Consider the following 15,223-nt stretch of genomic DNA (forward strand, 5'->3'; position numbering starts at 1 on the left):
TTCTCACACATAATTTAAGCTCAGTAGTTTTATATGGTTCCATTACCAGTTTCTCAAATAATTTTCAAGGAAAGTTGCAATATTGGGGCTTAAAAGCAGCAAGATCACACATTATTTTAAGTTCAATAGTTAATTATAATTCGAAAATCACTTCCATTAGGGAGCTACCATTTGATTTTTATAGGGGGGGTGGGGGGGGGGGGGGGGGAGCTAGGATGAAAAATTTTGAAGTCTTTGTCCTGCCTTTTTATTTTTCACTCTATTCGGTCCTGCTTTTTTTTTATTAGTTTATCCTGACTTTTTTTACATAAATTGTCATCCTGCCTTTTTTTTTTTGCCAAGTTGCTCATCCTGCCTTTTTTTTACTCAAAACTTGTGTCCTGCCTTTTTTTTCAAAGGAGAAGATCCGGTAAGGGCTAGTTTTGGCCTATTATTGGAAGTACATCTAATGAAAGATTTTTGACATTTTTTAAACACTTAAGTGTCTACCTCAGTCGATTCAATTAGTTTATGTAAAAGTATGGACTGATTTGGTCATTAAAGAGGCTCAAATTCAAGCTTAATTATGAAAAATCTATCAAATATGCCATAAAACGTCACTTTTCAGATGGTTTTTGTCTAAAATGTAAGTGGCCGCATTCGTGTTCAGTCAGTCTCAACCTTTATATATTTTATGTACTATCATCAAATACAACATATATTTAAATATAAAGACTGAACACAAATGCGACCACTTCCATTTTGGACAAAAACCGTCTTAAAATTAGCACAAATGCTAAAATTGTGAAGATTTCAGTAATATTGCATGAATTTATGATGCTGTTACCTGATGCATGTGCATTGTATTGTCAAAAACAGCCCATATTTATGGAACAGAAGTACTTTTCTTTCCAATAAATAGCTACAAGTATACATTTTAACAAATTGGTAAAAATGCTATATTTTGGGGCCAAAAAGGGGTCTTACCGGGCCTACTCCTTTCATCCTAGCCCCCATAAAAATCAAATGGTAGCTCCCTTACAAGTGTCTGAAATAATTTTCAAGCAAGTTCCAATATTGGTACTTATTAATTTCTCACACAAAATTTTAGTTTAGCAGTTATATGATTTGAAAATTGCTTCCATAAACAGTGTCTGAAATAATTTTCTAGTGAAGTAGTGAAGTAGCTTAATTTGGGCTGAAAAGCTGAAACAATTACAAGATTACTCATACTTTTTAGTTCAGTAGTTATATATGATTTGAAAACTGCTTCCATTAACAGTGTCTGAAATAATTTTCACAGAAAGTTGCCAATTTGTGGCTAATGAAAGCTAAAACAGTTGCAATATTACTTCGGCATTGTTTTATAGTACATTTCATGAAATCTTAAGGTACTTCACTACCTGGTTACAAAAAATCTTAAGGTACCAGGTTACAAATAATCCTGGGAAACCAGGTGACAAATAATAAAAAGGTACCAGATTAAAGATTAATCATGCATAGATTGGTTTTTTTTGTGTGTGTATTTTCTTTTGTATATAAATTGGTATCAACTTTTATCTGTGTTTTACAAAAAATGAATCTGATTACATCATAGCTACTTGTATGAGGGTGGAAATGGGTACCCCATATGACTATTAACAATAAATTTGAGAAGTTTGTTGGTATAAGATTACTGGCATGAAGGTGGGTAGGAAAGACTTCAATTTAAACCCCTATCCCTATGGTTGATGGAATAAGTAAATTACAAAGCCAAGGGAGGTTTAAATGGAAGTTTTGTCATTGGGTGTAACAGAGCATACTTACAGCTTAACTGGCCCTACTTTGGAATTAGAAACAAACAAAAAGGAATTTGTTTCAATTTATTTCAGATTTTCTATTATGAAACTATTAATATTAATGCTGTTTACAACTATAATAATATTTTCTTGGGTGTTGACTTGAATTTTTCTGGATCTATTACTCATAAAGTTTGTATCTTTTTTGATAAAACAATAAAGTATAATTTTCAAAGAATTGTTCACTTTAAGAAAGGATATATATAAAGACACAGAATTTGATAGAGAATTGTAACAGAGAAAAAGAGAAAGAAGATCAACAAAGCAAAAAAGTTATTTGAGATCGCTATCTGAAAGTTCCAGGGTTATATTTTATTAATCACACATTAGAATTTAAAGGGGAATAATTCTTTGTTTACTGCAAAAGGACAAAAGACATTGCCTGAAAAGATTCACTGTTACGACTACAGCTGGAAGTTTTTCTATGGTAGATTTATGGTTATCAACATCTTCGCTAGCCAAGCTGGAGAGGAGGGGACTGGATTGTAACTTTTGGGATAGGGAAGATTGATTATCATGGGATCAGTTAAAGACCTTTCATGCATGTCACAAAAATGCCTTAGAAAAAACATAAGCAGACATTGTATGTTTGTCTGTGTAAGCATTCTGAGGTGTGTAAACATTGATCAGTAATTAGGTACAATATGTTTAGTCTGGTCAAGCTACTTACACTGATTATCTATGTTTATTGATAATCAGATATACCAATTACACTTATGTATGTAGATATTGATATTGACCAGTATTGATAAATATATAGATCCTACCACTGTATCGAGTGTGATACGATATTTATCCACACGAAACAGTTATATTTTCAAATTTAAAACTTGAGGCTCGCCAAGCATTTTAGATATTTAAAATTTAACTGATATGATTATGTCCAGCATGATAAAACTTGTGATATAAAATGTTATATTCCCAGCAAAAATGTTCTGAAAATACTTGGTAAATAGATGTAATTTTCAATTAGTGAAGAATTCCTCCTTGTAGGTGGGAGTGAAAAAAATGTAAGATGACATATTGTAGCTTTTACATGATACAATATTTACACTTAGGAATCCTTAGTAATAGTTAAACCTAAACAAAGAAGCAAATGGGTAATGTCTTGCAGAGTCTCCAAATTCCTATGGCATTAAAGTTTAGAGTCCATCATTTGTTGGTTCAAAATAAAAGTAAAAATAGTATATTTAGTAGATTTGATTCGTAATTTTGGAAGGTTTTAAAAGTTAAAATTACTCAAAAAGGGTAAAATTTCATGAAAATTTGGGATTTATCAATATTGGTCTGGTTTACATTTAAAAATTATAAAAGATTTGATGTGCTTTGATAATCATTGTCTATTTACTGTATATAAGTTCATGACATTGTCGAATCTATGCTTACATGAAGTTTTGAACTCCTGGGATAGTTTGAAAGTATGCCTTGTTGGTTAACAAAATATACCTAAATCTTTTCAATGAATTTTTTAAACTTGCCTCTAGTGTGTAAGGTCATAGTTTTGATATGCAAACCAGGTCTACCTTAGACTTTAAAATAACTGGTGTTTGCTGCTCCTCCTCTAAAAATTAAAATCACAAAAATACTGAACTCCGAGGAAAATTCTGAAGGGATCGTCCCTAATAATCTAAGCCACAGAATTTTGGAAATATTAGCAAAGACTAGTTTGCCTGAGTCAGAAGAATTTTGGAAATAATAGCAAATAGATATTATATCTATATAAGAAGATGTGATATGAGTGCCAATGAGACAACTCTCGATCCAAGTCAAAATTTATAAAAGTAAACCATTATAGGTCACAGTACGGTCTTCAACACGGAGCCTTTGCTCACACCGAACAGTAAGCTATAAAGGGCCCCAAAAATTACTAGTGTAAAACCATTCAAACGGGAAAACCAACGGTCTAATCTATATAAAAAACGAGAAACGAGAAACACTTATGAACCACATCAACAAACGACAACTACTGAACATCAGATTCCTGACTTAGGACAGGTGCAAACAAATGCAGCGGGTTTAAACGTTTTAATGGTACCAAACCTTCACCCTTTTCTGAAACAATAGCGTAACATCCCAACATAGAAAGACTAGTTTGCCTGAGTCAGTATAATGCACCCATATAGGGTGACATATATGTCTTCCTCCAGACTGTTACCTTGTTAACAACCACGTTAAAAATCCTGCTCCACACATCAGTAAAGGACATTTGTTATTTTATTGTTATAGTTCTCAATAAAAGAAGATGTCGGGTATATGTCAGTAAGATGGCGACCCATTGTCAGGGGAAAAAACGCAGAGACATCTGAATGATTCTCTAAGCATAAAAATGACTTCTTTAAGAAATAAGAAAATATATACAAATAAACCATACACATTTTAAAATGGACTACACATGAAAAATACAAGTTGTATCTGTTAAAGCAGATATCCAACATTTCAAATTAGTTTACACTGTTGAAATTAGGAGGGAAACATTTTTTAATAGTATTGACCTCTTAATGTAAACCTTTGACATCAAAGAGTAATTATCATTACATCTAGTCCTGAATATGTTAATTTGTTGCTGGACTTCAACAGCCATCAATCATCATCAAATTATTGTTGTCCACTGTAGAAACAAATTGCAAACTTCAAAATTGACATTTCTATACAAATAAAGAAATCAGTCATTTGACTTTCTCTAGTCTGTTTATATATCAATAAAAATATTTTTATAATTTAGTAACTAAGTAATAACATTTATATTTCTAATCCTTTAATCAGCAGATCACACATTTCCAAATTTCTGTAGTTTGTTTAAATGAAATAAAAATATTTTCATAATCAGATTCAGCATGTTAAATATTTGTATCAGTTTAATAAGTGCTTATGATAATATTTAATGTTTATTGTTAAGTCATAAGGTTATTCTCATAGATAGGTCAATTTCCTACCCATTCAGCCTAACATGTGTGCTTAATTTGAGAGGGTGTGGATGGGGTTTACAGAATAGAGCATAATGGGTAAAAAGCGCAGAATAAAGGGGAAAAAAGAAAAGAATAGTGAAAAATAGGCAGAAAATATGAGGAATAAAGAATTAAATGGGGTGCTGAAATAGAAAGAATAGAGAATAATGGACAAAATGAATAAAGAATAGAGAAAAATGAGGTGCTAAAATATAAAGATTAGAGAATAATGGGCAAAATAATAAAATAATGGAGAATAATGGACAAAATAATAAAAGAATAGAGAATAATGGGCAAAATAATAAAAGAATAGAGAATAATGGGAAAAAAATAGAGAATAATGGACAAAATGAATAAAGAATGGAGAAATATGTTATAAAAATTTCAAGAATAAAGAATGGAAGGATCTCCCATCTAGACTCTCCTATTACCAGTGAGACCATGAAATGAAAACATTAATTATTTTGCATCTATAAGTAATCTGTATGATGTTAGCATGTGCATTTACGCAATTAATGCATGTGTTTAATTATCATATCAGACGACAAATGTGCAATAGCTATAGAAATTGAAAAAAGTCATAATCATTAGATGTTCATTTTGTGGGTATTTAAACCATGTGTGAAGCATTAAAAGATTTAAAAGAGAATTTAATGGAATTACTGAAGGATCATTTTCCTGTTGCTGGAATTTTGTAATGTCTGTCAACTATAAAAAAAAAACCAACATGAAAAAATCACATGGAAAAAACAAACTAAAAGAATCAAGAAAAAAACGAAGAATTCATTTTTTATATAAATGAATACATGTAGGGTAATGAGCCAGTAACCCAAGACACAAAAATCAAAAGACATCACATGGTTAACTGTCTAAGTAAAGGGAGAAGGGGGGATACCGAAGAAATATTCAAACTCATAAGTCAAAAACAAGCTGACAATGCCAGGGCAAAAATAAAAAAATAATCAAAAGACAGTCAACAGTACACAAAACACAACATAGAAAACTAAAGACTGAGCAACAGGAACTTCATCAAAAACCGGGGGTGATCTCAGGTGCTCCGGAAAGGTAAGCAGAACCTTCTCCATATGAATTATGTTGATAAGTTATATCAAGTGATTGAGGCATAACGCAATAGCGGATTGGTAATTGACTTATCTAACCTAAGACATCACCAAATTCACAAAAGCATTGGCCATGCAAGTTTTTTAACCTTGAAAGTTGTATACAGGGTGACTGGGTCCTCATGGCTGAGTGGTTTAAGTAGTTCATGTACCATATCAACACTGAGGTTGTGAGTTCCAAATCCCATTCGTAACATATTTGTTCATCTTCAATCTTAATGGACTAGGATTATCAGTTTCCTTGTCAACGTATATTTGTTCCGCCTAACAGAAGTTCCCCTGGAAACTTTGTTATAAACAATGTCATAATTTCTGTTCCTGTTGGAACAACTATTCTATACCCTTTATTCCATTAGGAACAAATACTGTAATATTTATTTCAGTGGAAATAATATTACAGAATATATCTTCCACTTTGAACTTATATTATGAAGGAACTTCTAAATCGTGACATCCTGCCAAAAGTCTGTGGTTCTCTAATTCACTTCGGCTTTCTCTACCAATAAAAACTGGCTACTGTAAATTCAGAATTTGCGTGCATTTACTATTTCGATTTTGTCATTTTAGACTATAATGCGATTTTAATTTTTGCGATATTGCGAAAAAACCCTGTTTAATTCATATAAAAAATTTCAAAATGCGAGTTTAAATTATTGCGATTATAACCCTGTCGCATTTTTCGCAATAATGAAAACATCGCAATAATTTCTGAATTTACAGTATCACAAAATTGCCAAAAGTGCTGACCGTGTCATTAAAACACCAAAAATCAATCAATCATCACTTGGATGGTTAACGGTCATAGGATGACATATAGATATAATACAAGCATAAATATATCATTGCAAATTCACACTATAGACCTAAGAGCAGGAACAATGATTAACATTTCCAATGTAGGGGCTGCCACAATTAATTTAAAAGATAATAAAATTATCAGTATGGACATTTTCAGCCGGAAATTTAGTAGTCTGGGCTATTAAAGGCCTCTGCTTATCGTTGTGAAATGAGACTTATAATGATGTAATTTCCATCATGTGTTTCGTTTGTCTTTATTTGTTCTCTAAATTTAGCAACATGGTTCATAGAAGAGGTCCAATATAGTTGCTGTTTCAATGTGGCATCACATGACATTTTTCTATACATTTGACTCATATGTTTATAAAAACAGGCAAATTAAGCAAACAGGAAATTACACTGCTGTCCTAGGTTAATGGGGGAGGGTTGAATGCTAACAATAATTGTATACAAATATAAATTTCTCAGTAATGGCAAGTCATAAAAATATTACATAATAACCCTAAAAAAAAATGTACACATTTGTGTGTTTAAAATAAAAAAAAAAAAAAAAAAATCAGAATCAGACCTCAAATAAGCTTTTTGACAATGGTTAAAAAAACGTGTTTTCATATGAAATAATAGGGGAATTTAGGAATGGTGTAACACTTTTGACCTAAGACTTAACATTATCACCTGACTGGCATTAGTAAAATGATATAGGATCAGAAAAACTGACTCAGTTCTGCACTGTTTTGAATTGAAAACAGGAAACAAAACCTGTCAATTAGTTATGAACTGTTTTTTTGTTGTTTTTGGTTTTTTTGCTATGGTGTTTTTAATTTGTCTTTGACTTATGAGTTTGATAATCATTTTGGCATCTTTTGCTTCTAGTTTAGAATCTTGTTCACATTTATCCTGGTAACTCAAAGTTGTAGAATGTAGAGTGTAAAATATGGTTGAGTTCATTGAGATTATTAACTTTCAATGGGGTTTTTGTACTGCTTGTAGTTCAAAATGGAAATCATTTTGTAATCTTAGAATCCAGGCAATTTTAAGACCTTAGTAATCCATCTGATGAGTATATTGTCTATCAATTTTTAATAAAATGCTTCGCTGGGGCGCAGCTTGATACGACCGCAGAGGTCGAACCCTGAACAGTTGGGGCAAGTATGGACACAACATTCAAGCTTGATACAGCTCTGAATTTGGATTGTTATTAAATATTTGACACAGCATAGGTTTCTGACACAGAAAGAATGTGGTCTAAGAACTTGATTTTTTTTAATTTACCTATTATGGTCCAATGTCCAAAATCAAAATACATGGTTAGATTCAGCATATCAAAGAACCCCATATATTCAATTTTTGTTAAAATCAAACAAAGTTTAATTTTGGACCCCAACTTGGACAAACTTGAAAACTGGGCCCATAATCAAAAATCTAAACACATGATTAGATTCAGCATATCAAAGAACCCCAAGAATTCAATTTTTGCTAAAATCAAACTAAGTTTAATTTTGGACCCTTTGGACCTTAATGTAGACCAATTTAAAAAACGGGACTTAAAATTAAAAATCTAAATACACGGTTAGATTTGGAATATCAAAGAACTCCAATAATTCAATTTTTGATGAAATCAAACAAAGTTTAATTTTGGACCCTTTTGACCTCAATATGAACCAATTTGATAGCGGGCCCACAAATAAAAAATCTAAATTCATGGTTAGATTCAGCATATCAAAGAACCCCATATATTCAATTTTTGTTGAATTCAAAAAAAGTTTAATTTTGGACCCCAACTTGGACCAACTTGAAAACTGGGCCCATAATCAAAAATCTAAACACATGTTTAGATTCAGCATATCAAAGAACCCCAAGAATTCAATTTTTGTTAAAATCAAACTAAGTTTAATTTTGGACCCTTTGGACCTCAATGAGGACCAATTTAAAAAACGGGACCCAAATTAAAAATCTAAAAACACGGTTAGATTTGGCATATCAAAGAACCCCAATAATTCAATTTTCGATGAAATCAAACAAAGTTTAATTTTGGACCCTTTTGACCTCAATATGAACCAATTTGATAGCGGGGCCTACAAATAAAAAATCCAAATACATGGTTAGATTCAGCATATCAAAGAACCTCATATATTCAATTTTTGTTGAAATCAAACAAAGTTTAATTTTGGACCCCAATTTGGACCAACTTGAAAACTGGGCCCATAATCAAAAATCTAAATACATGTTTAGATTCAGCATATCAAAGAACCCCATATATTCAATTTTTGTTGAAATCAAACAAAGTTTAAATACTGGACCCTATCTTGGACCAACTTGAAAACTGGGCCCATAATCAAAAATCTAAACACATGTTTAGATTCAGCAAATCAAAGAACCCCAAGAATTCAATTTTTGTCAAAATCAAACTAAGTTTAATTTTGGACCCTTTGGACCTCAATGTAGACCAATTTAAAAAACAGGACCCAAAATTAAAAACCTAAATACACGGTTAGATTTGGAATATCAAAGAACCCCAATAATTCAATTTTAGATGAAATCAAACAAAGTTTAATTTTGGACCCTTTTGACCTCAATATGAACCAATTAGATAACGGGGTCCACAAATAAAAAATCTAAATACATGGTTAGATTCAGCATATCAAAGAACCCCATATATTCAATTTTTGTTGAAAACAAACAAAGTTTAATTTTGGACCCCAATTTGGACCAACTTGAAAACTGGGCCAAAAATCAAAAATCTAAATACATGTTTAGATTCAGCATATCAAAGAACCTCATATATTCAATTTTTGCTAAAATCAAACAAAGTTTAATTTTGGACCCTTTGGACATTAATGTAGACCAATTTGAAAACTGGACCCAAAATTAAAAATCTAAATACACTGTTAGATTCGGCATAACAAATAAATAAATGTGATCAAAGATTTTACAAATCTAATGCGCCATACTGTGCAATTAAAGATTACTTCTTGAAATTTTTCAATATTTGAAATTTGAAAAAAAAATAATATTTGAAGAATAATTCTTTTTAAATTCTGAAATCTGAAATGAGAAAAAATTGGCCCCCCACAATTTCTTTTTATCCCCCCCCCCCCCCTTTTTCCCCCAAAAAAATTCTTTCCCTCAAGATATGGTCATAATCTCAATTCAAATTTCCAATGGAGTTGGCAACCATAATTACCCATTTAAATTTACCATAGTGCTAACTTAATCTATTTTATAATAGAATTAATAAAAATATAGTGTCAAATCTTTCATATGGATTTTTTTGTAAAAAAAAAAGATGAAAACATTTGCAGATATTTTTACTGGTCTTCCTTTATAAATATGCATTTCTTTAAACATAATTTAAAAGCAGTGTAAGGGAAGTAACCAAAACGTTGTATTTGGATTACCTCCCTTACACTGTTTTAGATTATCTTTATTGTTCATTAACCATTACTTTATACATAATTTAAAAGCAGTGTAAGGGAGATAATTTCAATGATGTATTTGATTTATCTCCCTTACACTGCTTTAAATTATGTTTTGTACTAAAGTATTTGTCCATTAACCAGGACAACCTTGTTTTTCCCCCTTTTTTGCCCCTAATTCCTAAACGGTTTGAGCCATAACCCCCCAAAGCAAATCCTAACCATCCCTTTGTGGTATGGAAACTTGTAGTATAATTTCAGAGAGATCCATACACCGTTCCACAGTTATTGTCTGGAAACTAGAAAATGCTCATTTTTGGCCCCTTTTTGGCCCCTAATTCCTTAACTGTTGGTACCATAACCCCCAAAATCAATCCCAACCTTCCTTTTGTGGTATTTAACCTTATGGTCAAATTTCAAAAAGATCCATTCACTTAAACTAAAGTTAGAGTGCGAAAACCAATATGTATTCGGACGACGACGCCGGACGACAACGACGACGACGACGACGACGCCGCCGGACGGCGACGACGACGACGCCAACGTCATACCAATATACGACCACAAAATTTTTTTGCGGTCGTATAAAAATCTAAAAGTACTTTTTGTGTTTTTTTTTTGCCTGTGTGTAAAAAAAGCCAATTTAAATTATAAAAAGAAAAAAGTTGTCTTTTTTTTCTTTTAAAAGTTTCAAAAGATAAATATCATTTGACTTCTTTTGCACGTTAAAAACAGTTAATGATCAATTATGGGTATTTATTTTGGTATCAATTACATTATAATTGCGGGGTTATGATATCTTTTTTATTTGAAATATTTATTTAAAACTTCAGCGTAACCTGTTATTAGAACAGATCAAAAAGAGATACGCTTTACCTTGTATTTATCCATATACTAGCATGAGTTTATTTTACATGTACTTATATAATGACATGAATAATTTTCCTATTAAATTTAAATTGTTGTTATTTTATCTGATTTGTTTGTTTAATAGTCGAAGTTTAAAAAAAATCAAGCCTGCTATGTACATGTAAATGTTGAATAATATGTTATGTAATTTGAACATTCTAAACATGGATTCCTTTCGGATATGTATTTTTATAATTAACCTACATTTTGCTTTTGCACAATATGGGATTGTTTTTGAAAGAGGTAATTATGTATTTCTCATTAGTGTATATACTAACGTTCTGTTTTTATTAGTATTTTTGTGTATGTTGGTACATTTGAATATCAGTTTCAAATTTTTTTCCCTGTCGTTTATACAATTATATATAAATACACAAATAAATGCATTATGCTACTGAAGTGCATTCAGCCTTAACTGGTAAATTTAGAATAACATTTTAGATTTAAATAACTTAACACAGGTTTAATTTGATACATTGTAATATGAAAAACTTTTGAACAAAATTTGATATTTCATTGCAGATGGAAGGACATGTCCAGATTTTGTTGGAAGGGACCCATCAAGATTGCCTCGCTCTGGGGATAATCGTGCCAATCTTCTCATAAACAACATCTTTCCTTGCCGTGGTTATGTTGTTGCTTGGCAATATTATCGTATCATCCCTCGTTACACTGGCTATGTCGGTGTCTGGAGGCAAATCAACGATTTACAGTTTCGACTTATCGGTAAAACGGAACTTCCAATCGCCAACGAAGGAAACCAGACCGTTTTTGTTGATCCTCCAATTGCTGTTGAGAAAGGAGATTTCATTGGTATTTTTTATCCAAGAAGTGCAGAAGAAGGCGTGGTTGCCAGCGCCACACAAGTGGAAGATGCCGTTGATAACCGAGAATTGTATCAGAATTATTACGCAAGAATCTATAATGAGGATGTGAATAGTGGATCCATTGTAAATTTAAATGGCACTGACTTTCAGGATACAAAAGCTACTTTTGCTCTCAAAGCTATAATGGATTACACTGGAATAGATGGTAAGTTGTTATATGGTCAACCATGGTTGGTTTTCTTGTTATAATTATTAGTCTGTTTCACATTTTGTCGTTTGCTGGTTTTCTTGTTTGAATTGTTTCACATTTTGTCATTTGTTGGTTTTCTTGTTTGAATTGTTTCACATTTTGTCATTTGTTGGTTTTCTTATTTGAATTGTTTCACATTTTGTCATTTGTTGGTTTTCTTGTTTGAATTGTTTCACATTTTGTCATTTGTTGGTTTTCTTGTTTGAATTGTTTCACATTTTGTCATTTGTTGGTTTTCTTGTTTGAATTGTTTCACATTTTAACATTCAGAGGCCTTTAATAGCTTACTATATACATATACATTATATATTACTTTTGTATGTAAGGGGTTTTGAAGGTGGTATGAAGACCTAAACATCCATGTCCTTTGTTCTCTGGTTGGTTGTTGTCTCATAGCCATATAAAACAAGCAGAGACTTTTATAAAAGATAACAAAATTTTCATCAGATTTGGGTCAGAGGAATTTGACAAAATAATGTCAATACACATATTTTTGCCAGCATTTATTACAGGGGTTTCATTATGTTTCTGACATGGTAACTTGTACTTTTCCCATTTGTAGGTGGTACTTTTAAATATATTCCATGAATACTGTGGAATCATTTGTTTTCATGGGTGCCAATTTTCCTGGATTGAGGAAAACTTGCATTTTCGTAAAAGTTTTCAAAAAACATGTTTAACACCGCCGCATTTTTGCGCCTGTCCCAAGTCAGGAGCCTCTGGCCTTTGTTAGTCTTGTATCATTTTTAATTTTAGTTTCCTGTGTATAATTTGGAGTTTAGTATGACGTTCATTATCACTGAACTAGTATACATATTTGTTTAAGGGCCAGCTGAAGGACGCCTCCGGGTGCGGGAGTTTCTCGCTGCATTGAAGACCCATTGGTGGCCTTCGGCTGTTGTCTGCTCTATGGTCGGGTCGTTGTCTCTTTGAGACATTCCCCATTTCCATTCTCAATTTTATTTTGCCAAAGTCCACATACAACCTTATAGAAAATGTGTCATTCCTTGAACATTTAAATTCATGATTCATCTGTACTCTTGAAATCAACGAAAATTGGTATCCAACAAATAATAATAAATCCACAGAACCTTAAGTAAAATTCCTAAATTCAAGCAGTTAATCAGTAGCATAAATAAAGGCAACAGTAGTATACCGCTGTTCGAAACTCATAAATCGATAGAGATAAAAACAAATCTGGGTTACAAACTAAAACTGAGGGAAACGCATCAAATATAAGAGGAGAACAACGACACAACAAAAACACAACATTAAAATGTAACACACACAGAAACGAACTATGATATAACAATGGCCATTTTCCTGACTTGGTACAGGACATTTTAAGAAAAAAATGGTGGGTTGAACCTGGTTTTGTGGCATGCCAAACCTTCCGCTTTTATGGCAACGTCAAACACAACACCAAAACGACAACATCACATGACAGGACCACAATACAAATAAATGGGAGAACATATAGGACAAAGAAACACACGAATAATAGCTAACAAAAGGTACTAGGCTTAAAATTCAATACACCAGACGTGCGTCTCATCCACACAAGACCAACCAGTGACACTCAGATTAAAAAAGTTTGAAAGCCAAAACAAGTACAAAGCTGAAGAGCACCGAGGACCAAAACTTCCAAAAAGTTGTGCCTAACACGGCCAGGGTTTTCTGCCTGGGACAAGAACATCCTTATAAAAGGGTAAAATCATGTCACATCAACTTGAAAGTTAATACATAGGAAACAAGGAAATGTGATAGTGCGAGCAGGGCATGGGATCCTATGAACACATATTCTCATTTAAGTTATTTGTTTCAGGTCTCCCTCTTGAACACATGAAATAACTATGAATTTGTTTTTCAGGTGCTGTTACCCCATCCAGATGTGCAGACAACCAGTTCAGATGTGATGATGGTGATTGCGTAGATGGAAGGTTTAAATGTGATGGACAAATTGATTGTAATGATGAGTCAGACGAACTTAACTGTCGTAAGTTTCTTGACCTACAGTCAAGTCCAGTAATTTCATTTGCCTATATTAGTCCTTTCTGTTCATTGGCCTAAAGTTATTTGAGCAGACTTATCGGAAATAGAACCTGAAGTAAATAGTGTTTTTTCTTCTTCTAAATTTTATTGATAAATGGACTAAGTTTTTGGCAGACAACTTTTAACTGACAGCAGGAATCACAGGCTAGACGTAGGTTTTGTAGGAATCTTTTTACAAATTTTGCATTAGATGGTATCCATATCTTATGAACCATAAACAGTGTTCTAATCAAAATTGAGTAAAGTTTTGTCTCGTTTGGGTGAAGAAGACTCCATTGATTTTGAGGTCACTAGGTCAAAGATTAAGTAATTGATAGACTGAAATTGGTGCAAAATTCTAGTTTTCTTTTGAATCATATGTCCATCCTTCACCATACTTAGATGAAAGAATACCTATTAAAAGTAGCAATGCTCCTTTTGTATTTTTGGGTCAGTTTAAGTCAAATATCAAGGTTACAAATACCTATACCTATGAACTGATTGAAACTTTTGAAAAATATTGGAAAAAAATCGCCCATCCTTTGAGAATACTGTGCCTCTGGAAGAAAAAAGACTTCTATTGATTTTTAGATCACTTGGTCAGGTGTCAAGGTCAAAGGAGCCATTAAGTGACCTATAAATTTGCAGAACCATACATCAAATCACTGCCAAGTTGGTTTGATGATGGAAAGTGAAAAAATTTTGGTTAAGTTTTTTACTTGATTTTTTTAAAATTTACAAATTTTTCTTAGAGAGAGGCAAAAGATACCAAAACAGCCCTCAAAGTAGTATCTGAAATGAAGTTGCCAACTGGCCACCCGACATGAAAATTTAGTGGCCAACTCAAAATTTCAGTGGCCAGGAAATAATTTTCTGGTTGCCTACATTTTTTTTCTAGCTAAACAACCCTTGTGAAATTAAAGTATTAAGTTTTTGTTCTGTGTTTTTATGCTGTCGAGTGTAGAAAATAGTTTGTATAAATCAACTAAAATAACCACATGATTTATTTAATTTTATTTCATTGTACATGTTTTATAAGTGAACATCTGAAATCGTTTGCGAAATTGTAGCTGGTATTTTATTGAATCTGTGACAACAATTTACAAAAT

At 32.2% G+C, this 15,223-nt stretch overlaps 1 protein-coding gene across 1 annotated transcript in view; it reads left to right on the top strand.

Moving 5' to 3' along the window:
* The window catches only part of LOC127720330 (basement membrane-specific heparan sulfate proteoglycan core protein-like), a 202,921-nt gene that overhangs the window by 40,233 nt on the left and 147,465 nt on the right, over nt 1-15,223 (top strand). The window contains exons 5-6 of the mRNA XM_052226900.1: nt 11,529-12,038; nt 13,954-14,079. Of these exons, the coding sequence (XP_052082860.1) occupies nt 11,529-12,038; nt 13,954-14,079 (636 nt within the window). The remainder of the gene's footprint in view (nt 1-11,528; nt 12,039-13,953; nt 14,080-15,223) is intronic.

This window comes from Mytilus californianus, unplaced genomic scaffold (assembly GCF_021869535.1).
Source record: "Mytilus californianus isolate M0D057914Y unplaced genomic scaffold, xbMytCali1.0.p SCAF_11, whole genome shotgun sequence".
NCBI lineage: Eukaryota > Metazoa > Mollusca > Bivalvia > Mytilida > Mytilidae > Mytilus > Mytilus californianus.